Source organism: Cordyceps javanica, chromosome 1 (genome assembly GCF_051103115.1).
Source record: "Cordyceps javanica chromosome 1, complete sequence".
Classification (NCBI taxonomy): Eukaryota; Fungi; Ascomycota; class Sordariomycetes; order Hypocreales; family Cordycipitaceae; genus Cordyceps; species Cordyceps javanica.
In genome coordinates this window covers 5176231-5197077 of record NC_139295.1, presented here as the reverse complement: position 1 = coordinate 5197077, position 20847 = coordinate 5176231, and the positions used below count along the sequence as shown (strand labels likewise).

The 20847-nt window shown below is 54.1% G+C and overlaps 10 protein-coding genes across 10 annotated transcripts; 7 read left to right on the top strand and 3 right to left on the bottom strand.

Moving 5' to 3' along the window:
- Window positions 1-2822: 2822 nt before the first annotated feature.
- Window positions 2823-4231, top strand: V2A60_001572 (KilA-N domain-containing protein; the record flags this gene model as incomplete). The annotated part of the gene is made up of 3 exons (XM_083252932.1): window positions 2823-2886; window positions 2966-4133; window positions 4198-4231. The coding sequence occupies 3 exons, from the start codon at window positions 2823-2825 to the stop codon at window positions 4229-4231; spliced, it is 1266 nt and encodes a 421-aa protein (XP_083109058.1).
- Window positions 4232-5325: 1094 nt separating this feature from the next.
- V2A60_001571 (NAD binding domain of 6-phosphogluconate dehydrogenase-domain-containing protein) lies at window positions 5326-6538 on the top strand (the record flags this gene model as incomplete). The annotated part of the gene is made up of 3 exons (XM_083252931.1): window positions 5326-5433; window positions 5547-5717; window positions 5816-6538. 3 exons carry the CDS (start codon window positions 5326-5328, stop codon window positions 6536-6538), a joined length of 1002 nt encoding a protein of 333 aa, XP_083109057.1.
- A 651-nt stretch (window positions 6539-7189) lies between these two features.
- V2A60_001570 (uncharacterized protein) lies at window positions 7190-7984 on the top strand (the record flags this gene model as incomplete). Its single annotated transcript, XM_083252930.1, has 1 exon — window positions 7190-7984. One exon carries the CDS (start codon window positions 7190-7192, stop codon window positions 7982-7984), a length of 795 nt encoding a protein of 264 aa, XP_083109056.1.
- A 706-nt stretch (window positions 7985-8690) lies between these two features.
- Window positions 8691-9309, top strand: V2A60_001569 (thioredoxin-like protein; the record flags this gene model as incomplete). The annotated part of the gene is made up of 3 exons (XM_083252929.1): window positions 8691-8833; window positions 8931-9035; window positions 9111-9309. The coding sequence occupies 3 exons, from the start codon at window positions 8691-8693 to the stop codon at window positions 9307-9309; spliced, it is 447 nt and encodes a 148-aa protein (XP_083109055.1).
- Window positions 9310-9854: 545 nt separating this feature from the next.
- V2A60_001568 (Nuf2 family-domain-containing protein) lies at window positions 9855-11246 on the top strand (the record flags this gene model as incomplete). The annotated part of the gene is made up of 1 exon (XM_083252928.1): window positions 9855-11246. The coding sequence occupies one exon, from the start codon at window positions 9855-9857 to the stop codon at window positions 11244-11246; it is 1392 nt and encodes a 463-aa protein (XP_083109054.1).
- A 193-nt stretch (window positions 11247-11439) lies between these two features.
- Window positions 11440-12156, bottom strand: V2A60_001567 (uncharacterized protein; the record flags this gene model as incomplete). Its single annotated transcript, XM_083252927.1, has 1 exon — window positions 11440-12156. The coding sequence occupies one exon, from the start codon at window positions 12154-12156 to the stop codon at window positions 11440-11442; it is 717 nt and encodes a 238-aa protein (XP_083109053.1).
- Window positions 12157-12585: 429 nt separating this feature from the next.
- Window positions 12586-13431, bottom strand: V2A60_001566 (uncharacterized protein; the record flags this gene model as incomplete). The annotated part of the gene is made up of 1 exon (XM_083252926.1): window positions 12586-13431. One exon carries the CDS (start codon window positions 13429-13431, stop codon window positions 12586-12588), a length of 846 nt encoding a protein of 281 aa, XP_083109052.1.
- Window positions 13432-14820: 1389 nt separating this feature from the next.
- On the top strand, window positions 14821-15714 carry V2A60_001565 (uncharacterized protein; the record flags this gene model as incomplete). Its single annotated transcript, XM_083252925.1, has 1 exon — window positions 14821-15714. One exon carries the CDS (start codon window positions 14821-14823, stop codon window positions 15712-15714), a length of 894 nt encoding a protein of 297 aa, XP_083109051.1.
- Window positions 15715-16015: 301 nt separating this feature from the next.
- On the bottom strand, window positions 16016-17240 carry V2A60_001564 (chaperonin 10-like protein; the record flags this gene model as incomplete). Its single annotated transcript, XM_083252924.1, has 4 exons — window positions 16016-16492; window positions 16549-16732; window positions 16781-16880; window positions 16946-17240. 4 exons carry the CDS (start codon window positions 17238-17240, stop codon window positions 16016-16018), a joined length of 1056 nt encoding a protein of 351 aa, XP_083109050.1.
- Window positions 17241-18403: 1163 nt separating this feature from the next.
- Window positions 18404-20827, top strand: V2A60_001563 (AP-3 complex subunit beta; the record flags this gene model as incomplete). The annotated part of the gene is made up of 3 exons (XM_083252923.1): window positions 18404-18443; window positions 18497-18639; window positions 18701-20827. 3 exons carry the CDS (start codon window positions 18404-18406, stop codon window positions 20825-20827), a joined length of 2310 nt encoding a protein of 769 aa, XP_083109049.1.
- Between the last annotated feature and the right edge of the window lie 20 nt (window positions 20828-20847).

Sequence of the window (20847 nt, the reverse complement as noted above, 5' to 3'; positions counted from 1 at the left end):
TTGGTTACAGAGCGCAACTTGGAAGCTTCCGTGGGTACCTTAACTGCAACCTAGGCACTACCTAAGTTAATTGGTCAAGTAAATGCAACTACTCACGAGCAAGGTATGTACGAATAAGTAAGTACCTGGCACGCACGTTCTGTAACAGGTCAGGCGCTTCCACCAAATGCGGAGGACACGGATAACCAAAGATTGCGGTGAAACCTAGCAAGGCTGAAAAAAGGGGGCGACGGTCGTCCTTGAAAGTATCAGTAAGAATCCCATTGTCTCTGTTACGGCAAGTATTTCATCGGGTTATCTTTTTTAGACATTTTTCATATTTTTAATTATGAAAGGCAGAGAAGGAAAGTAAAATGAATTTCCATGGGCCAACATGCAACACGTGCGCGACAACTCCATGCTACAGCATCAGTCACAGGCATTACCCTTGTCTAGCACAGGCCGGCCAGGCTCAGACAAGGGACGAGGGAAATTCATGTACACGGATTGGACAGTCATGGCATCGCAAAGAAGGGGGGCCAGATACAGGAAAGTAGGTAGGGTGCCGGATCTACGAGAGGCGTTCAGCAAGGACGAGGCAGAAGGAGGAAGGGCGCCCCCAACAAGGTCGATTTGAGGTGTAATTAGCGTTTCGGGGCGGGCCATTGACAAGCCGGGAGAAGGTGAGGATAGGCGGGTAGGGGACCTTTTTCCTGTGTAGTGGACTGGGAGCTTGAAGACGGCGAGGTGGAGGAGGGGATATCGCGTTGTTGTTGTTGTTGTTGTTTTTTGCCTTGCCTGTCGGTAAGTTAGGCAGCTGACATTTGCTGGTGTGGAGATGATGGGTGCAAAGTCAAAAGGGGAGGGGGGCCACGCAACGGGCGAACGAGCTGTTGGCGGGGTGTTGTGGTGGTGTGGATTTGGAAGCTGGCTATTGATTCGAGAGTTTGCCAGTAAGTATTAGCTTGTCGAGATGGGCAGCTGGGAGCGGTCAAGGTAATCCGTACAGAGAGCGGTCATCTCTCAACCCTGAGTCGCGGAGTGAAAGAGGAGGAGGCGATGAGAACGAGGCTACAGCGAGGCAGCGAAACCGTACCCATGAGATGATCAAGGAGATGGGCTGGGTGAGAGAGGCGGAAGGTAAGTAGGTACTTACACAGATTGTTTAAGTAGTGAGTACTCAGGTACTTAGGTAAGTAAGTAGGTTAGTACTGCTCAGTAAGTACCTACCCAGGTGGAGGCATTGCTAAGGTACTCAGTAAGGTGCAACAGCAACAGCGGGTGCAACACGGCCAAACTGTAGGGGTGGAGGGGGAGGGGGGCCCACACTTGTTGTAATTGCGGCCAGCAATCCACGAATGATAGTGGCGCTGTGAGGCTGTCTCGACTTTTATTTTTTGGTCCAGCTCGTCGTGCTGTTGGAACTATCAGTACTTACTGGCATCGGGTTTGCGAGGGTTAAGTATTATTTATTCTGGCAACAACCTAAGTAAGTACCTAAGTATTACTTATCTGCCTTAAGGAGGGCTTACCTAAGTACTTAGGTACTTACCTACCTACCTACTCCTAGGTGCTCGGGCACATAAGTACTTATGGCTGTATACCTACTTAAGTAGGTAGGCAGGCAGGCAGGCAGGCAGGGTACCTTGCCGTAGGTGTTCGTTCGCTGGCAGGAACCCGCTAGACTGGTTCGGGAAGGCTCGAAATTCGACTTCTTTTAAGTACTGCTTGAGATTGGGGGTGGATTTAGCCGCTTTTAATACTTATTAATTCGACGGATACTTGGGTAGGTACCAGTAAGTGCTCGAGTCGTCGTTTTTGGGCAGCCAGCTGGCCAGCTGCCAGCTTGCCTCAGGTACCCGAGCCGGGGTTGGTTGGATAAGTTAGTACTGATAAGTACTTTACAAAGGCGAAAGGCACTTGGCCTGGGCGCCTAACTTACTTACTTATAAGTACTAACCTACCTAAGTACTTACTGACGGGAGCGTAGCTGGACACTTGGTACCTCGTCTGGCAGGCCATCTCCCCCAACCGAACAGGTACCCACGTCGTTGCACCACCCACTTGTTCATTCTTCTCGTTCGCCCACTCTTTTTTACTCGCCCACCCACTACGACCGGGCCACGCCAGGCCAAGCCCTCGGTCGGCTCCAGTATCAGTAAGTAGGTACTTAGAGGTAGCAACTAGTTCGCCTGCCTCTCCTCCCCCCCATCCCAATCCCAATGAGCCATCGCCAATCCTTTTTCCCAAGCTTGTCTCGTCTTCTCCTTCAAGCCCTTTTTTTTCTCGTCTGCCACCCCGTCGAAGGCGTCGCATCCCCCCCATCTCCCGCATTCGGCCACTTTTGCTTCGTTTTCCATCTCTCCTGAACCCCCCCCCTTCCTCTTCTCTCCCTCTCTCTTCTGACTTGAACTGTTGGGGAATTGCTTCCTCCTTCTCTTTCCCTTTCATTCTTCTTGTACCGCGCGAGCCTTGTCTTATTCCTTGCTCGGCGCGCCCCGATTCATAAATCGCGTTGAGCCACCTCTTTTTCTTTGCTCTCCGCCAACGCAACCACAGCTCTACTCCTTGATTTTCATTGTACGCCATCAAAACCTTTTTTTCGTTCTCTTGTCTCCCTTGTCGCTTCAACGTGGCAAGCAATCGGCTCGCCGCGTCGTTGGCCACGTTCCCGTTGCGACGCGCGCACGCGCGCATCCTCCAACTAGGCTTTGCGACTAATCCGCTACTTTCTCTCTCTCAGCTGCAGAGCACGCGGCTTCGCTGCTCTTTAAATTTTTAATCGCGCTCGCGACCTCGGACATCATTGCTCTCGAAAAATATCGCAAGGCAGACCCATCACGATGACTTCTACTCGAACTCTTCCCGCCAAGCGCAACCCGCTTATGATGGAGGAGATCCCTGAATGTTGGTTGCTCTTTCGTCGCCTCTCCCGGCGTCTTGAACTAGCCGGCCGTGCCATTACTGACCCTTGACCCGCGTCTAGACACTGACCTCGTTTCCCGCCGTCGTCTCGGACAGACCAAGCTCACGCCCAAGATGACTGGCAACGATGATGGCGATTCTACCGCCCTAGGCGTTTTCGACTACGCTCACTTGCGTGCCCCCATGCAAAAGGGTATTGTCTCGGGCATCTTCAAGTCGAGCCCCAACAGCTACTTCCTCATGCGCCGCAGCTTCGACGGTTACGTTTCCGCCACCGGCATGTTCAAGGCTACTTTCCCCTACGCCGAGGCCGCTGACGAGGAGGCCGAGCGCAAGTACATCAAGTCCCTGCCGACCACGAGCCCCGAGGAGACGGCCGGTAACATCTGGATCCCCCCGGAGCAGGCTCTGGCCCTCGCCGAGGAGTACCAGATCGCTGCCTGGATCCGCGCCCTGCTCGACCCCGCAAAGATCACCATCTCGCAGGGCAACGACTCGTCGTCTTCTCCCATTCGCAAGATCTCCGCTCCTCCGAAATTTGACTTGGCCAAGACCACCCAACCTCTGCTGACGCCTGCCGCTTCCACCACTGGCAGCGCCTCCAGACGCTCACGACGCTCCGTCAGCCCGGCCAAGGCCAGCAGCAGGAAGGCCCCCGCTTCTCCTCGCAAGCGAAGCTCCAAGGCCGCCAAAGCTGCCGCCGAGAGGGAGGCCACTGTCGAGAAGGAGGCTGTCGCTGCCGTCAACGGTGACTCTGAATCTACTGTTCCCAAGGCAGCCGATTTCGAGCCTACCGTAGTTCTCCAGCCCGTCCATGTGGATGATAACACCGCCAAGCTCCTCGTTGTCGAAGACCCGGTCAAGAGTGCCAAGAGCAGCGACAAGAAGCAGACGGTCACCGAGGTCGAGGTACCCCTGCCAACGGCCGGCCAGCCGCCAAGCGCTGAGGAGATTGCCGCCATGATGGCCACGGCCAAGGAGCAAGTCGACTCTGCCAGGGAGGCCGACAAGGCTGCCGCCGCAAAGTCGGGTGCTAAGCCGGAGTCCAAAAAGGGCAAACGCAAGGCCACCGATATCACTCCCGCTGAGGAGGGCGCAGATAAGAAGGATACTCCCGAATCGAAAGAATCGCAACCGCGTTCGAAGAAGGCCAAGACTGACGCAGAAGTGCGCAAGGACAGAGTTAGAAACAGAGCCTTTATTGGAATTGGAGCTACTGTTGCTGTCGGGTAAGTTGGACTGGTGACGTTGAACTGTTTTTCTCTCCAAACAGGATTGCTAATGCATGCATAGCGCTCTCGTCCCTTGGCTGGTTAACTTTTTGTAATTCAAAACAACATACTTCAATTTCAAACGTGAAAGAAGAGGGAAGGAAACGGAAAACTTGGACTTTGGATTTATTTGAAATGGGCGCTAGGAGGAGATGGCGATCCGAACCCGCAGCAATACGAATATCAGTGATGAGTGGGGAAGGAAACCTGGGGGGCGCGGCTCATTATTATTCATGTCATAACGTGGCTGCGTTTCCGGTGTTGTTGTTGGTCTCTTTTTTTGTTTCTGCTTTTCAATCGTCGGTTTATTTATTTTTCTGTCTTTTTTGTTTTTGTCTTATAGTTTATTACCCCAAACCCCGACTTTCTTTTCTGTGTATTGTGGTCATTGAGGTTTTGGCTTTGTTGAGGATATTCCCAGAGCGAGATGAAGAAAAATACCCCCCCTTTACAATGGACTTTGGTCCCTTTCTTTGTTGGTAGTTCTTTGGTTTTAGTTTTGGTCTTTCGTTTGCTCATGTTGGCGATTTTTGAACGAGTCGACGAGCCGGCTGTGTTTATAGATGGATGTGCGGTATTGAGGTCCTTCTCCCATCCACATGTTGGCAAATGTTGGTGCTCTCATCAGCATACCATAGCTTATATTCCGTAAGCGGGCAGGTAGAGCCACCGTCCCTTCGCGAAATATTGTAGCTACTGGTCGGCAACATTAATGAAGCTCAAAATACAGCCTGTTCTCGCAAATGCACACAGATCACTTCGGACATGTTCTTCCGGGAAAATGTCTAGGGTAGGATGCCTAAGCATTACTGACCTCACTAAACTACCCCGTGTTTTCTCCGCACGCCAACTATACCCGAGCTCCGAGCTTCCCAGCTCCACGCTTGGCGCAGCACCCCTATGGCTGGTGCCGGCAATGGACGGCTTTGGCGGAGCAACCACAAACGGCCTGGCCCTACTCCCCGCGTCAGACGAGACATTGTCCTTCTGCCGCATCATTTTTTTCTTTTAACCGTGAGCAAATAGCGTCGTGTCGGTTGGAGAGCTTGTTGGTTTGTCAATTAGCCTTTCAGTCCTTTTTTTCTTCTCCTTCTTTTTCCTGTCATCTTCAAAGACTGCCTTCATATAGACAGACAAGCACAAGTACACGATGCGTTTGGTTGCGGCTCAGATGCTCCGCGGAGCGGCCCAGCGGAGGGGCTTTGCGACGACGCCCAGACGGCTCGACAATTATGCTTTTGTTGGTCTCGGTCAGATGGTGAGTGTTGCTCCAATCCCAGGGACTTCTTTCTGCTGTGGACATTCTTGCAGCGAACGCACACGAACACGCAAAAGATGGTATGCTAACAGGTCACTGCTTGTTCCGACCAGGGCTACCAAATGGCCAAGAACCTTCAGTCCAAGCTCAAGCCCAGTGACAAGATCTCGCTTTACGACATCAACGGCGATGCCATGAAGAGCCTCCAGGCCGAAATGAAGGCCGCCTCTGACGGTGCAGCTGTCGAGCTTGCCGCTAGCGCCCACGACGCCTCCAAGGAAGCCGTATGTTATTAATCCTTCTTCGATCCTTGAGAACTTGACTCAATTCATTCTCCCCATGAATTGGGCATACATGAACTCATGCATCCTCCCTTTCACAGGACACTGTCATTACCGTTCTCCCGGAGCCGCAGCACGTCCAGGGCGTGTACAAGTCCATCCTCACCGCATCGCTGCCCCAGCGCGACCGCGTCTTCATAGACTGCTCGACCATTGACCCGTCGACGTCGCGCGCGGTCGCGGCCTCAGTGACGGCCGCCCAGCCGCAGAGCGCCTTTGTCGACGCGCCCATGTCGGGCGGCGTCGTCGGCGCCACCGCCGGCACGCTGACGTTTATGCTCGGCGCGCCGGAGGCGCTCCTCGCGCGCCTCGAACCGACGCTGCTGCTCATGGGCCGCAAGGTGCTGCATTGCGGCGACCAGGGCGCGGGCCTGTCGGCCAAGCTCGCCAACAACTACCTGCTGGCGCTCAACAACATCGCCACCGCCGAGGCCATGAACCTGGGCATGCGCTGGGGGCTCGACCCCCAGAAGCTGGCCGGCGTGCTCAACGTGAGCACGGGGCGCTGCTGGCCCAGCGAAGTCAACAACCCGGTCGCCGGCGTCGTCGCCGCGGCACCCGCGGGGCGCGACTACGCTGGCGGGTTCGGCATCGCGCTCATGAAGAAGGACCTGCGCCTCGCCATGGTTGCGGCCGACGAGGCTGGCGCGACGATGAAGCTCGCGGATGCGGCGTTTCGGGTGTACGAAGAGGCGGCGGAGCGTGAGGACTGCAAGGGTAGGGACTTTTCGGTCGTGTACAGGTATCTCGGGGGCAAGGAGTAAGGGAGAGAGGATTTCAAGGCTCGGAACACATATGTGACCAAGTGAAGAAGACGTTTTTATTCGACGATCCGTTTAGACATTGGATTACTAGCAAAGATGAAAGGAAGGAAGCCCATGATACAAGCTCCACTTTGATCAGTCCTTACGCGTTCATGAATGACCAATGAAGCTTCAGAACGAGATACGGCATTTCAGCTCTAGGAAGAAGAAGCCATACCTGATAGCCAACAAGGCTAGGTATTCTGAGTGTCCAATATGTAGAGGCTCATGATAAAAACGCGCACTGTGGGATACCACTGCAGATGAATAGCACAGGCCGACAGCTTAGTACTATACGAGGCATGGTGATGAACTGGATTGTTCAAATAGATGCAAACTACCCATCACGTTCTCTAGGCCGCAGCGGCTTTACTGTCAATAGGCGCGCTCCTTGAAGCTTGGTCTCACATTTACGCCATCTGACTGTCGAGGCGAAATTTTCAACATGCAAGTCATACAATGTGCACACAAGTGTACAGGCGTGCCATACGTTCCATGTGCGCGCCAGCATTGCAGCTAGAGCGGTCCCGTATACGCCCATGATTCAGCAGTGGGGGGATGTTGGAAGGATTCCTCACAGCCGCATCTTAGCGAGTCTAAGTAAAAATTTGAATGGACGCAGCGTCGGAAGAATACTTGCAGAGACTGAGCGACAGTGTCTCACGAGCGCTTGAAGGGAATCTGACAGGAATCTATCTTCATGGATCGGCCGTTCTAGGCGGGTTCGACCCCCGGCAGAGCGACCTTGATGTGCTCGTGGTCGTGTCCAGACGGATGACAGCCACACAGAGTGCAGCAGTGGTTGATGCGGTGAGCGAAAAGGCGCTGCCATGTCCAGCGGCCGGGCTTGAGATGAGCGTCGTGACCGAGATGGTGGCCGCGAATCCAAATGCGCCCGCGCCAGCGTTTGAGCTGCACTTGACAACGGCAGCCTCGGATAGCAAGGTTGTCCACGGCAGGGACGGCGACGGCGACCCGGACTTGGTGCTTCATTTTTCTGTGTGCAGAGAAAAAGGGAAGAGCCTAGGAAGATTCGCAGCAAGAGGCGTACGTGAAGTCTTTGGCGCGGTGCCGCGGAAGCACATCACGGCGCAGCTCCACGACGAGCTTCAGTGGGCGGCGAGTGAGGCACCAAGACACTACGCCGTGCTGAATGCGAGCCGGGCATGGAGATTTCTGGCAACGGGGCAGCTAGTGAGCAAAGTGGCGGGAGGAGAGTGGGCTCTGAGCAGGATGGAAGATGATGATCGAATGGAAGGTCAAGGCGGCATGATAGGCTTGATTGAGGCGGCGCTCAAGAAACAAACGGGCGCGGAGGCCATCTTGGAGGCAGATGACGTGCAGCGATTCATTGGCTTTGTGTTGGACATGCTGAATCAAGATGTGGATCGGAATGGAAGAGACTAGAAGTGGTGGAAGCGACTGGACGCAAGGCAATCGATCATATGATTTGTTTATTTTTAAAATGTTTGTTGAGATGGGGGAAGAATCTAGATGAGTGACAGGTGAGGCCGGGGGTTGGCAATGTAAGGGGACGCGGGACGCGGGACGCGGGAGGTGGAAGATGGGATTGATAATGCAACGACAAATCGGTCGAGTGCATGGATGTATAGAGCACAAGGCAAGCAAAAGTCGACCTGAGTGGCAAGTGGGTGGGATGATGTGGAATTATAACGGCTCAATTATTACGATTTGATGGTTATCAAAAGTCTTGGTAAGTCCAGGTGATTGAGCAGAGGCATTGCGTCATTTCCGAGACCGTCTGGGAACATGGGTGCATTAGGTTAGTACTGGTAGTTGGCGAGTTGTTCTCCAGTGTACTGACAAATCAGAATTTACAGGGCTCATCCCGCTGTAGTCTTAGACCCAGAGTACTTACCTCTGCATCGGACCAGCTCGGCCAAGTAAGTACTTAGCGCTTCGGCACTTTGACATACCCAATTCCATGACAAAGCTTCCCTCTTGCGCAACCACGTCCAAAGCATCTACCCAGACGCTAATCGCCATCGCATCATCCAACCACGACTCTCAGCACTGCCCTCCCCTCCACCACTCAGTCGCCATCTATAAAAGAAACTCGTACCCGCTCGATTTGCCCAGTCCCCGTTTCAAAATGTTCTCATCGTCACGCATCATCCGCCCCAACGCCTCGCGCATCGCATCCATTGCTCGCCCACCATCGACGACTTTTGCTTCCGCTCAGAACAGACTCTTCCACGCTACACGTCCAGCCATGACTGTCCACGTTGTCAAAAGGTAGGTGCCATATACATTCCACCTCAATCAACCGCTACCCATCAGGCCAATGAACGCCGGGGTTTTCAGTATCGCATTGCTAACACTTGCTCTGCAGCGCCGACGAATTCCGCGAGGCCGTCGCAGCCAACAAGGTTGTCATTGTCGATTCGTATGCTGACTGGTGCCCTCCTTGTAAGGCCATTGCGCCCGTCCTGGAAAAGTAAGCCTCTCAGAAAAAGCTTGGCGAATCGCCGACCGACGACTTGACTGCAATTACTGACAGCCACTCTCTCAGGCACTCCAACTCGGAAGAATTCAAGGACAAGATCCACTTTGTCAAGTTTGACGTCGACAAGGTCCCCGAAATTGCACAGGAGCTACGTGTCAGCTCTATTCCCGCCTTCTTCTTCTTCAAGGATGGTGAGCAGGTTGACAACTTTGTCGGTGCCAACCCCGCTGAGCTTCAGCGTCTGCTCAAGACACACTCTGCTTAAGCACAGAAATCACGAGAATCGACAAGCAAGAAAAAAAAAGATATAAAACACGTTCGAAGTTGTGATCGAAAATAATACTGGGATAGAGGCGTTTACATTGATTATTATTTTGCCTGCTGGTTATCCATTACCATTCGGATAGAACATTGTACTTGCAAGAAAAATACAAACTGAATAATACATCGGGAGAACCGAGGCGTTCGAGTTGATTGTCTGCATTTGATATATATACCTGAGTAACAACTGACTTCTCTTCTCACAAGCCGCCTTGTCGTTCTTCCAATCGCATGTACGATATGCCAAATATCGTTGAATTTCGATTCTCTGCTCAAGCTCCTCGTTAGCGCACACCATTGGCGTGGGGCACTTAACGCGAGTCGCTGCATGTTGGCCCATTGTTTTGGTTTCTACAGCAACATCACTCTAGTCGACCGTGTTTATGGTCCCGCCATAACTCGACAGATGCAACCGAAAGTCAAGAACCAGGATAAAATCAGAACAACGGTGCCTCTGCCTTGAAGCAGAGCATACCTAAACCATACAAAATGGCATACAACAGAATGAGCATCATACCACAACAGCAACAGCAGCAGTCGCGCTCGCGCAAAAAGGAGGACGAGGCCGACGCGTTTATGCGCCTGCCCGACAGCGAAATTGTCGGCTGCATTACAGAAATCGGCATCAACTTTAGCATCGCCGACCTGCAAAAGCCCAATCCCGCACACGTTCAGCAGATTTTCGAATGGTTTGCCGAGCTGCTTCTTAATGCCACGCGTGAGACGGTCGACCCAGCCATGCGCGCTGCCGCCCAAGATGTCTGCGGTGAATTTGCCGACGTAATCCCCCCTGACACGCGCAATCTCATGGGATTTTACGTGTCGCTGCGGCGCCTGCTCCTCGAATGCGGAATTACGGACCTTTCTTTCAACGACCTCTACAAGCCGACCTATGAGCGACTCGTCAAGATTTTTAGCTACCTCATCAACTTTGTGCGCTTCCGCGAGTCGCAGACATCGGTGGTGGACGAGCACTACAACAAATCAGAGGGAATCAAGACACGCATCGAACAACTGTACGCCGAGAATCAAGAAAATGAGGGCCGGATCGAGGACATGCAGCATCACCGCAAAGTCATGGAGGCGCAGGTCGCCGAGAAGACGGCGCGGAATGATGAGCTCAAGCAGCGACTACTCGAGCTACGAAGAAACCAGGAACGCGTAGCGGCACGACTTGAAGAGGCAAAGCAGCGCAAGACAGAGCTCACGGGCGTCCTGGAGCAAAAGACGCAAGAAAAGCTTACCCTGCGACAGGAGAGCGCCAAGCTGCGGCCCTACGTTCTCCAGAGCCCCGCATCGCTGCAAGACCATCTATCGGAACTGCGTGAGATCCTTAGCAATGACAAGGCACATATTGACGCCCTGGACCGAAGAGCACGTGCTCTGCAAACGTCGTCAGAATCCTTCAGCGCCGTGTCGCTGGACGTGGAGGCCTGTATCAAGGTCCTCGAGGAGATTGCTAGTGAATTGGCTAAAGAAGAAGACGAGCTGGTACGCCGCGCGAAGCAGAAGGAGGATCTCTCAGACCGCGGCAACAACGCACGCGAGGTCGAGCGCGCCGAAGCTATGCTCACCCGACAGCTGGAAAAGTGGCACGAGCGCACTGAGCGCCTACGTGAGCAGGCCCAGTACAAGGCGGCTGAGGCCCGCGACCGAATGCTCGAGTTACGCGCCGTCCACGGCAAACTCACCGAGGAACAGGCTGACAAGGGCAAGGAGATGGCCATACGTCGTGTGCGTATCGAGCAAAAGGAAAAAGAGATGCTGGATCTCAAGGAGGCGATTGAGAAGGAGGTACACGCCGCCCACGACGAGTACCTCAAGATGGAGTCGCATATCAAGCTGTACATGACAGAGATGGAGCAGGCCATTATGCAGTGAGCTGTGACTTTACTGTTTGGGTTTTGTTCACTTTTCTTCACATGTATAATAGTGATTCTTTGTACGTCTTTACGCGATATACGACTTGATGGATCAGGCAGCATTGGCGCGGCGTTGGCGGGAATACCCCTTTGGATATATGATGGAAATACATACAAAATCTATTTTAGAGTGCAAACTTTTCCTCTCCACTTCAAATTTCAACCTGATTATCCCATGATACATTAAACGTAAACCAGCGCTCGAGGATTGCCCTTGCAGACGTGCACGGCACACCCCACGTCCCATCCTCCCGAATCCCGGCTGTCGTACCAAGTACTGGGATCTGCTCCTCGTACACCGCCCATCTCTCCTTCTCCTTCTCTTCCTGCTGTGGCAGCCCATCATCATCATCGTCGCCGGCGCCGGCGCCGGCGCCACCGACACACTCCCAGCTCGTCGGTTCCATCAGCACCACAGCCGTCAGGCCCGCTCTCGCCGCCGCCTCGACCACGCACGCCGCTGAGCAGCCGATGCCCTGCGCGGACCACGCCTCGCCGGCGTCTCGGTGCACGTCTAGAAATCCGTACACGAGTAGCGTATGCTGCTGCTGCTGCTGCTGCTGCTGCTCATTCTTATGGAAAGGAAACACGGACAGGTAGGCGCGGAGATGGGTGACGCTGGGGATGAATGCGGTATGAACGTGGCGCGCGATGGCGACGCGCCCAAGCGTAGCCCGGAGCACGTCGGGCGGGTCCGAAGAGGAGGAGGAGGAGTGATGTAGCTCGGCGACGGCGGCTTGTAGAAACGCGGGCCGGGACGCGCAGATCAGCACCGTGGACGGAGGCTGACGAGCCTCGAGAACGTGCGTGAGAAAGGCGGCGGGCGTGGATGGTGGCAGGATGAGTAACCGGGTGGTGTGAGCGGCCATGGCCTCGTCTGGCTCAGAGTGTGATTCAGTCGGGCACCAATCCGGATAGGACATGCATTATAAACTGTGACAGGTGTTGCGAGAGCTGAGGCTGGTTGGGTCTAGCGTGAGGCTGATGGTAGTGCAAACAGGAGCGTGTGAAGAGTGAGGTGCGGATCGATTTGGTGGCGTGAAATTAAGCTGGCATGTTGTTGGTTGTGCAGCTCGACAGCAACGGTACGCAGAAAAAGCACGCCTCATTCAAGAAATATGACGTTCGAAAAGCAAGATCTGATTAACTAAAGCCTTGGCTCTAGACGCAACCAAGCGTCGAGCCTGTGAAATTACGCTAAAACGAATCAAAGGTACTGCCATACTCTACAAGCACGCTTTCTCATCCTGATCAGCTTACACCCGTGAGAAAACCTCGAACGTCGCGCGCCGACCCGTCTATCTGTGAAAAATGATGCTACCAGGCGTCCAGTCCGATGACTTGACGCAGTACCAGCAATCCGTCTCACTGTAGCTGCTGTCACCCGACGGGCCGCTGTTCTGGTCGATGCTTGCGTAGAGGCTCCAGCCGTGCCTCTCGAGCACCTCGACCAGCCTGAGGATCAGTAGCCGCGACAGCATCGTCGACTCTCCCGACGCCGACCACGGGTACCCGTACATCTTGAATTCGTACTGCGCGCGGGCTGCGTCCTTGACCGCGTGGGCCTGCAGCAGCCGCATCTCGGCCAGCAGAGTGCGCACGGCCCCGACCAGGTCCTCCGGCGCGCCGAGCAGCCGGATCTTGTCCCCTTGCTTGAAGGACACGGCCATCCACGACGCGGGCGGCGGCGGGCCGGCGGCCTGCCGCCGGAAGATGAGCGTGTCTTTGTCAAGCTCCTTGCGGGAAACGTCGGTCGACGCGGTCATGATCCACCCGCGGGCGTAGAGGCACGCAAAGAGGTCGCGCATCAGCATGATGGCCGGCACGGCGTAGGCGCCCGTGCCGCTGCCGCTCCAGGGCCGGCCGCGGAGCTTGAACTCGTACGAGACCGAGTACGGCCGCTCCGCCTGGATGCCCTCACGCCATGCCTGCCGGATCACGTCCCGCACGGCGGCCACGTCGTCGGCGCCAAACTGCACGAGCCGGATGCGGTCGCTCATGTGCAGCGACAGCGAGGCAAAGCTGGTCTGGAAAGGCGCGTCGGCCGATGATGACGAGCCAACAGTCGCATCGTAGGCTGGAGGTGGCGCCGCGCTAGAGGTTGAGACCTTGGGTGAGGCAGACAGGCCTTTGGTGTCTGTCATGTTTGTGAAGCGCAATGGTGTGTAAACGAATGCATGAATAGCAGGTCCCTCGCGATATAAAAGCACAAATATGTTCAGTCAGAATTCCAAACACCAGGGCGCAATACCTTGGCCAAGCCAAATGTACCAGTAAGCCCGCTCATTCTGCCTTGGTTGGCTCTAGCGGTGGCTTCCCGATTGAGTGTCTGGGGCGCGCCTGACGTCGGGCGTCTTGTCAGAGCCTTGCTTCCCACCTAATAAGTGAGCAGGCTAATAAGGCAACCCACTGTGGCGGTTCGGAGGCGATTTCGGTAGGTAAAATGCGTTGGATAACAAGGGTCGTTATTGAAATGATATTTGTACTACCTCTATTTCCGATGTCTGCAGCCACCAGCTCGTTCGTGGGCTGCTAGCAACAACGGCCCGCTGCACCTGTTAAGATGCGCCTTCGATTACAACGCAGCGACAGTGCGCCTGCAGCACCTGGGGTGCAGAGGGATCGACGCAGTCATTATCTCGTGTCAAAAATGAGGTGGTTGGCGAGGGGATGCATGTGTCCCAAAAGACTAGTATTGAGCCGGCACCGGTGCTGCAGGTGGCTCTTCGTTCGCCGCCTCCTTTGATAGTGGGATCGTTTGTTGGCGCAGTTGTTATTCATGGCAATGAAGCTGCTGGAGCGTATAAATCAAGCGTTATTTGGTCAGTAGCACCTCGTCTGGTCTGCTTCGTGTTCTTCGAGGTCCCTGGTCCGCCGTTGCAGCCTCGCCTCTAGTGCCGCTTCAAGTCCTCACGACATGTTGGGGGCAGAGCCACAATGTGATCAGAAAAAAAACCTGAGGCACCATACGCCACTCATCTATGCATTCCCTCATCTGCATGGCCTATCCAGCATCCCGTGAATAGTGCAAGCCACGCCCCGTCTGTGCACCAGTAGAAGCAAGCCCGGGAGCACAGTGCCTCGACACAGTACAAGGTGACCCGCGGCACATGGCAAACAGGTGCGGAGACTCGCCTCCCCGCCCACGGCCAAGCTGGATCCCCCCAGCTGAACTACCAAGCAACCTGCAAAAGCAAACTTGTTGGATTGAGCAACGGCACTGTGCAGGTTGGTGTGGTTGTGCATTCGACGGGAAAAGCAGGTCTCCTACTCCTGCTCGTGCCGCCGTTTACGCCGTCTTTTGTTTTTTTTTTCCCATGTCTCTTTTTAATCTCATCTGACCCTGGCCTGCCGCTGCCGTTTGCTTTTTGCTATCCGGACCGTCTTCAGCGGGCGCCCCGTTAAAATTTAGCCCCCAAGGGTATACCTATAGGACCAAGAGTGGCCTCGCCCGTTACTGGGGCTGCCTCACCACCACCTTTGCGTCAACAGAAAACAAAATCTCGCCGGCTCTCAGGGCTTCACATTATCCAATGTCGAAGAAGGCGGCCGAGTCGGGATCCCGTGCTGCATACATCCCGACTCGTGTCTTGATCGGTCACTGGGTGCACTCGAGCGAGCCAGAGCCCAACCAACACGCCGTCTACGGCATCCTCAGCCGCGATGGCAAGCTGCGGTTCAAGCTCGTCCCCGAGACGCGCGACGGCCGCGCCGTCCAGGGCAACTACCCACCCTCGCGCGAGACTTGGGTCATTCACGAGGACATTGTCTTTGAGTCGTACCTCTCTAATCTCAACCGTCTGGGTATGAAGGAGTACTGCCGTGAGCGCGGCCGCCAGGTTGAGGCCGGCGAGAAGCCCGGCGGGCCAGACAACGCCGCCAACATCCTCAAGGCCGTCGACAAGGCCGAGCACCTCTGTGCCGCCGCCAAGCATGAGCGTCCTCGAAACCTGCGCTGGGAGCGCGAGAAGTGCGCCGACAGACGCCGTGCCGTCCGTATGGAGGGCTGGGCCTCACGCCGCGCCAGCAACGGCGGCGAAGAGGCCCTTGCTGATGCAGTCCTTGGCGCCACACCGGCGGAATCGGGCGCCGGTGTCAAGAAGAAGCGTAAGAAGCACGGCGAGCGTCGCACTGTATATCACCACGACCACGTCACAGAGGCGGCGGTGGCGGCGGCGGCCGCCGCCGCTGCAACGGACCCGGACAAGTCGGGGTTTGCGGACAGCAGCCGCGATTCCATGGAGATGAGCACGACGTCATCGCTGACAGACAGCTCGGCTGACGACACCAAGCCAAAGGTCTACAACGGCGTCATCTATCAGCGCAACCCGACAGGGCCTTTTGCAGGCAAGCTCACGGCCAAAGGCCAGGTGGTCTCCATCAACGGCGAGGACTATGTTGAATATCGTGTCCTCGCCAAAGTATAAAGAACGGACATGATTGTGTATATCTATATGTTTGCTTGGCGTCGTTGCTTCACCGGGAAGCACCATGCGGAGGAGACGACTTTTTCTTAGCATGGGATTTGGCGTTTGCAAGTAAGCCTCTTGACTGATTTAGTGTGGATATTTCTGATCCTTGAAGATGATGACATGAAATGACATTGAATTACATTGAAATATGTTGCCCATTTGTTACGATGTAGCTGCAAGTCGTGAAACTCTAGTAGCCGCTCCTCATTTGACCATCTCTCACCGACGCCTTTCAGATCCTCCCGTCGCTTCATCTCTAAGCGAAAACGATGACATTCTTGCCATCACCCTTGCCGTCAAGATACTCCTTGCGCATATCCTCAGCCTGCTCCGGTTTCCACTCCTTAATTTGAACCTGGATACCCGCATCAGCCACCAGTGCCACCAACTCCTCCGCCTGTGTCTTGTCCGCGATCAGCGACCCGACGAGCTCGAGATCGCGGAAAATGACATCAAAGTACGACATTGTGATGCCACTTTCAGGCTGACCGACAAGAACTATCTTGCCGTGCTTTTTTGTGATGGCGGCGGCAAAGTCGAAGGCGGGCGGCGCGTCAGTCGCGAGGATAGCGGCGTCGACGCCAGGGTAGTCGCCTTTCACTATCTGGGTGATCTTGCGAACGGCATTCTCAGCGGGCTCTGTGGCCAGAACGCTTACATCAGGCTTCCACCTATAAGATTTCACAAGGTCGAGGGAGCGCTGCTTGACGTCGACAGCAATGACTTTGTAACCCTGCTTCAGTGTGAGCTAGCTGCTGTCTGAGCTGGACTGGATGGAAAGGGGCTTACCATGGCCTTCGCCAACTGCGTACCGATATGACCGAGACCGCCAATACCAACAATAGCAATAGAACCACCGGCGGGCACGTTAGCACGCTTGATCGAACCGTAGATTGTGATGCCCGCGCACATGAGACAAGCGGCTGTGGAGAAGTCGATCGAGTCTGGGAGTTTGACGGTAAATCTGGCATCGCTGTTTGATGTAAGTAGAAGGCTATCATTTGTTCGTCAATATACTTACGCAACCATGTATTCAGACCAGGCGCCGTTGACGTTTATACCCTTCATGGACGGCTTGTCGCAGTAGATGGGTCGGTCAGCCTTGCAGTCAGGGCACTCGCCTAGGTCGCGAGTCAGCCACGATGCTCGGCATAAAAAACGTTCCAATGTAAGTGGTCGAACTAACCACAACAGCTGTCAAAGTTTATACACCCTACTCGATCCCCCTCCTTGAATTCCTTGATATCGGCACCGACGCTGGCAACGACGCCCGCAGGCTCATGGGACGCTACCACCGGCAGCGGCGAGTTGAAGGCATTCTCCATGACCATGCAATCTGTGTGGCAGAAGCCCCCCGCATGAATCTTGACAAGAACTTGGTGCGGTTGAGGTCTCGGAACGTCGATTTCGGAGATCTCATACGGCTTGTTGAACTCTTTGACCTGGATCGCCTTCATCTTGGTTGGGAGCTGCGTCGGCATCGTGAATTACTTTCAACTCGCTACAGCGGCTTGCTCAATTTTGTCTTGGAAACGACTTATTCGTTTGATTCAGCTACACTAACGCTTTTATATCTGGGGTTAACCGTCAACGGACTAAGCCGGCGATCTGGCGTGTAGTAGTATTTGTCATTGTAGCGTTATTGTAAGTCGAGTCGCTGACGTCATTGCGAATGATTGGAACCCAGCGGTCATTGATCCAAAAAAAGGTAAGCATGAGCGCTCTCTCGTGAAAAATGGTCGATAGATGCGTCGTCAGTAGATAGCTGATGTCCTTCCTCGGCTTAGAAACAAGGCGCTTGCTTGACGAGGACTTTTGGTGGCGGGACAAGCAGCTGGTGGAGGGCAGCCAGCCTCAGCTGCGCTGGGCGTTCTGCCGCATGGTGGGGCACAATCATGGTTCTGCAGATGGTTATCAAAGAAAAAGCTTTTCGTTTAGTCTCTCTACATGCCTCCCAGGTGAAGCATTCTGAGATATCTTCCAGGCTGTCATGGAGGGTGGCAGATCTGGAGACATTATAGTGTTTCGGCGTAATAACCGTTGTAGTTCAACGCGAGATGGACGATTGAACCTTGCATATAAATGAGCTAATGTGAACTTCCATAATTTAGACCAGAGCTGTATAATTCCTTCAATTTCTTGTTTCAGTCTACGACTGATTCATCATTGGCCAAGCTGGACGAACTACTACAGTCGACTGGGACAGCTTATTTGACGCTAGGTTGCAAGGTGTATTCAAGTTCTTTTTTTTTCTTCAACGCAGGCTAGCACTATAACGGTGTTGCAGACTGACGGGGATTTAACGATGGCATTCCTATTACGGAAAATTACGATAATCTGTCACTGCGTCACTTCACTGCATGGCTAAAAGACATGCGCCAAACCTCAGAGTCTCTCACGAGATCGATGCATTATAGTATTCTGCAGTTTTTGATATGTTGTAGTTAACTATTTTTGGCCGCTACACGTAAGGTGTTGAGTGTAGCAAGATGGCGGCCACTGTGGCACGCGGCTGCGACTCTCTTGTCATTGTGCCCCCACCAGAACTTGAACGACCAACGTAGCCCACTCCGCTTCCAAGTCCCCCTCCTACACTGACAGGTCCGACCCGGAGCTTCGCTGGCACATACAGCGTCGCCACACAATGGAGTCCATATCGCGGATATCAAGCCTCATGGAGGCCGGTACGTCTGCTTTGCGCTCAAACCCCCACTTGCTGCTGCTGATGCCTGTCTAGCGAGGGAGCTCACGCTCGACGCGGCCCAAGCCACGCGAGGCAGTCGCACGAGCTCCAGACTACTCGACCGGAACCAGATGCGGAAGCTGCTCGATAGCCGAAATGATCGAGATGTGCTCGAAGGTCTCCGCCGTGTTGTTGCTGTACGCCCACCTTGTTTGCTATTTCGCTTTTCTACCAAACACCTGCTGACGCTGGCTTTAGATGATGTACCGGAACCAAAAGACACTCCCTTTCTTCTCCTCTGTCGTCAAGAACGTGGCATCGCCGAATATCGAAATTAAAAAGCTCGTATACATCTACCTCATCCATCATGCTGAGCAGGAACCCGACCTCGCCCTCCTCTCCATCAACACGATCCAAAAGTCCCTCTCCGATACCAACCCCCAGGTCCGTGCTCTGGCTCTCAAGACTATGTCCGGCATCCGGGTTCCCGTCATCAGTCAAATTGTCTCTCTAGCCATCAAGAAGGGAATTGCCGATATGAGCCCAATTGTCCGCAAAGCTGCTGCCCTAGCCATCCCCAAGTGCTACCGACTCGACCCGAGCCAAGCACCGCAGCTCACCGATTACCTTTCCACATTGATTGGGGATAAACAGTACTACGTTGCCGGTGCAGCTATTGCTGCATTTCTAGAAATGTGCCCCAGCAGACTCGACCTGATTCATAAGCACTACCGAGGCTTGGTACGCAAGATTGTTGACATGGATGAATGGAGCCAGCTCGCTATGCTGCGACTTATGAGCTATTACGCGCGAAGCTGCTTTCCCAGGCCAAAGAGTGGAGCGTCGAAAACGAAGCCCACAGAAACAGCTTCCACAGCCGATTTTTACAGCGAGTCAAGAACCCAAGAGGCTGACATTGGCATGAATATTGATCCCGATCTGCGCCTGCTCCTAAACGCTATCCGCCCTCTGCTACAAAGCCGAAATTCCGGTGTGGTGGTTGCCGTTACCAGATGTTATGTTGAAATTGGCACAGCGGAGTATGTCAAACTTGCCGTTGGTCCTCTCGTTGCGCTCATGCGAGGCGCCCAGGATATCCAGCAGCTTGCGTTATATAACATCGTGTCAGTCTGCTTGATGCGACCAAAAGATTTCGTCAAGTTTTCCAGCCATTTTCTCGTTAGAGCAACAGACTCGGCACCAGTGTGGGAACTGAAACTTGAGGTCTTGACTCTCATCTTTCCTCATAGTCCACCGCATACCAAAAGCCTTATTCTGAAAGAGCTGGAGCACTTTTCACAAGGCACAAACAAAGCTCTTGTTCAGGAAGCTGTGCGTGCTATTGGACGATGTGCCCAATCCGACGCCACCACGTCACCGCGTTGTCTGAAACTTCTCCTCAGCCAAATCACGAGCCTCGACGGCACACTTGCTGCTGAGTCGCTCACGGTCATTCGGCACTTGATACAACAAAGCCCTGACAGTCATGTTGGAACTGTTGTTCGGCTGGCTCGGAACCTGGATTCAGCCACTGACCCTCAAGCAAGGGCCACCATTATCTGGCTTGTTGGTGAATTTTCTGGCCTAGATGGAGAAGATAACATTGCACCAGATGTTTTGCGAATTCTCCTCAAAGAATTTGCCCACGAATCAGAAGTCGCCAAGAGACAGATTGTTCTACTCGGCGCCAAAGTTTATTTACATCACATCAATCGTCGTTTAGAAGCGCAGAAGGCACAGGCTTCAGAGGATGACCCCCCTCAAACGTTCGAAACACATCCTATTGAACGCCTATGGGACTACCTTATGGTTCTGGTCAGATACGATGTATCTTATGACCTACGTGATCGTGCAAGGATGTACAGATCACTTCTATCGGTGCCACAGCTTGCTACACTGATGCTCCTCGCTCCAAAGCCAGCACCTCAAGCGCCAAGTCCGTCAGAATCTAGGAAGGGATTCCCGCTAGGCTCCTCAACTCTCGTGCTAGAAGGAGGCGGCGGCCTCCATGGACTGAACGGTTACGAGACGCTTCCGGAATGGGTGACGCCTGGTAAAGAGCCTGATCCGAGACTGCGGGAACAGGATGAAGGGCAGTACTCGCGGTATGATGTTGATAGAGGTCCGGCTCCTGCTAGTGCAGCCCTAGATGAAGCCGTGCGGGCTGCACCGAGCAAGTCTAATGGCATTGCGGAGGGCCTGGGGACGAAGACGCTAGATGACTGGCTCGCCGAGGGTGACGAAGAAGACAGTGGCGAGACGGAGGAGGAAACGGAAGAGGAGAGTGAAGAAGAGGAAGAGGAGTCTGAGGAGGAAGAAGATGAGTCCGAGGAGGAAGACGAAAGTGACGATGACGGAGAGGAGGCTAATCTGGTCAAGGCATGATGTAGTACAGTCAGACAAAA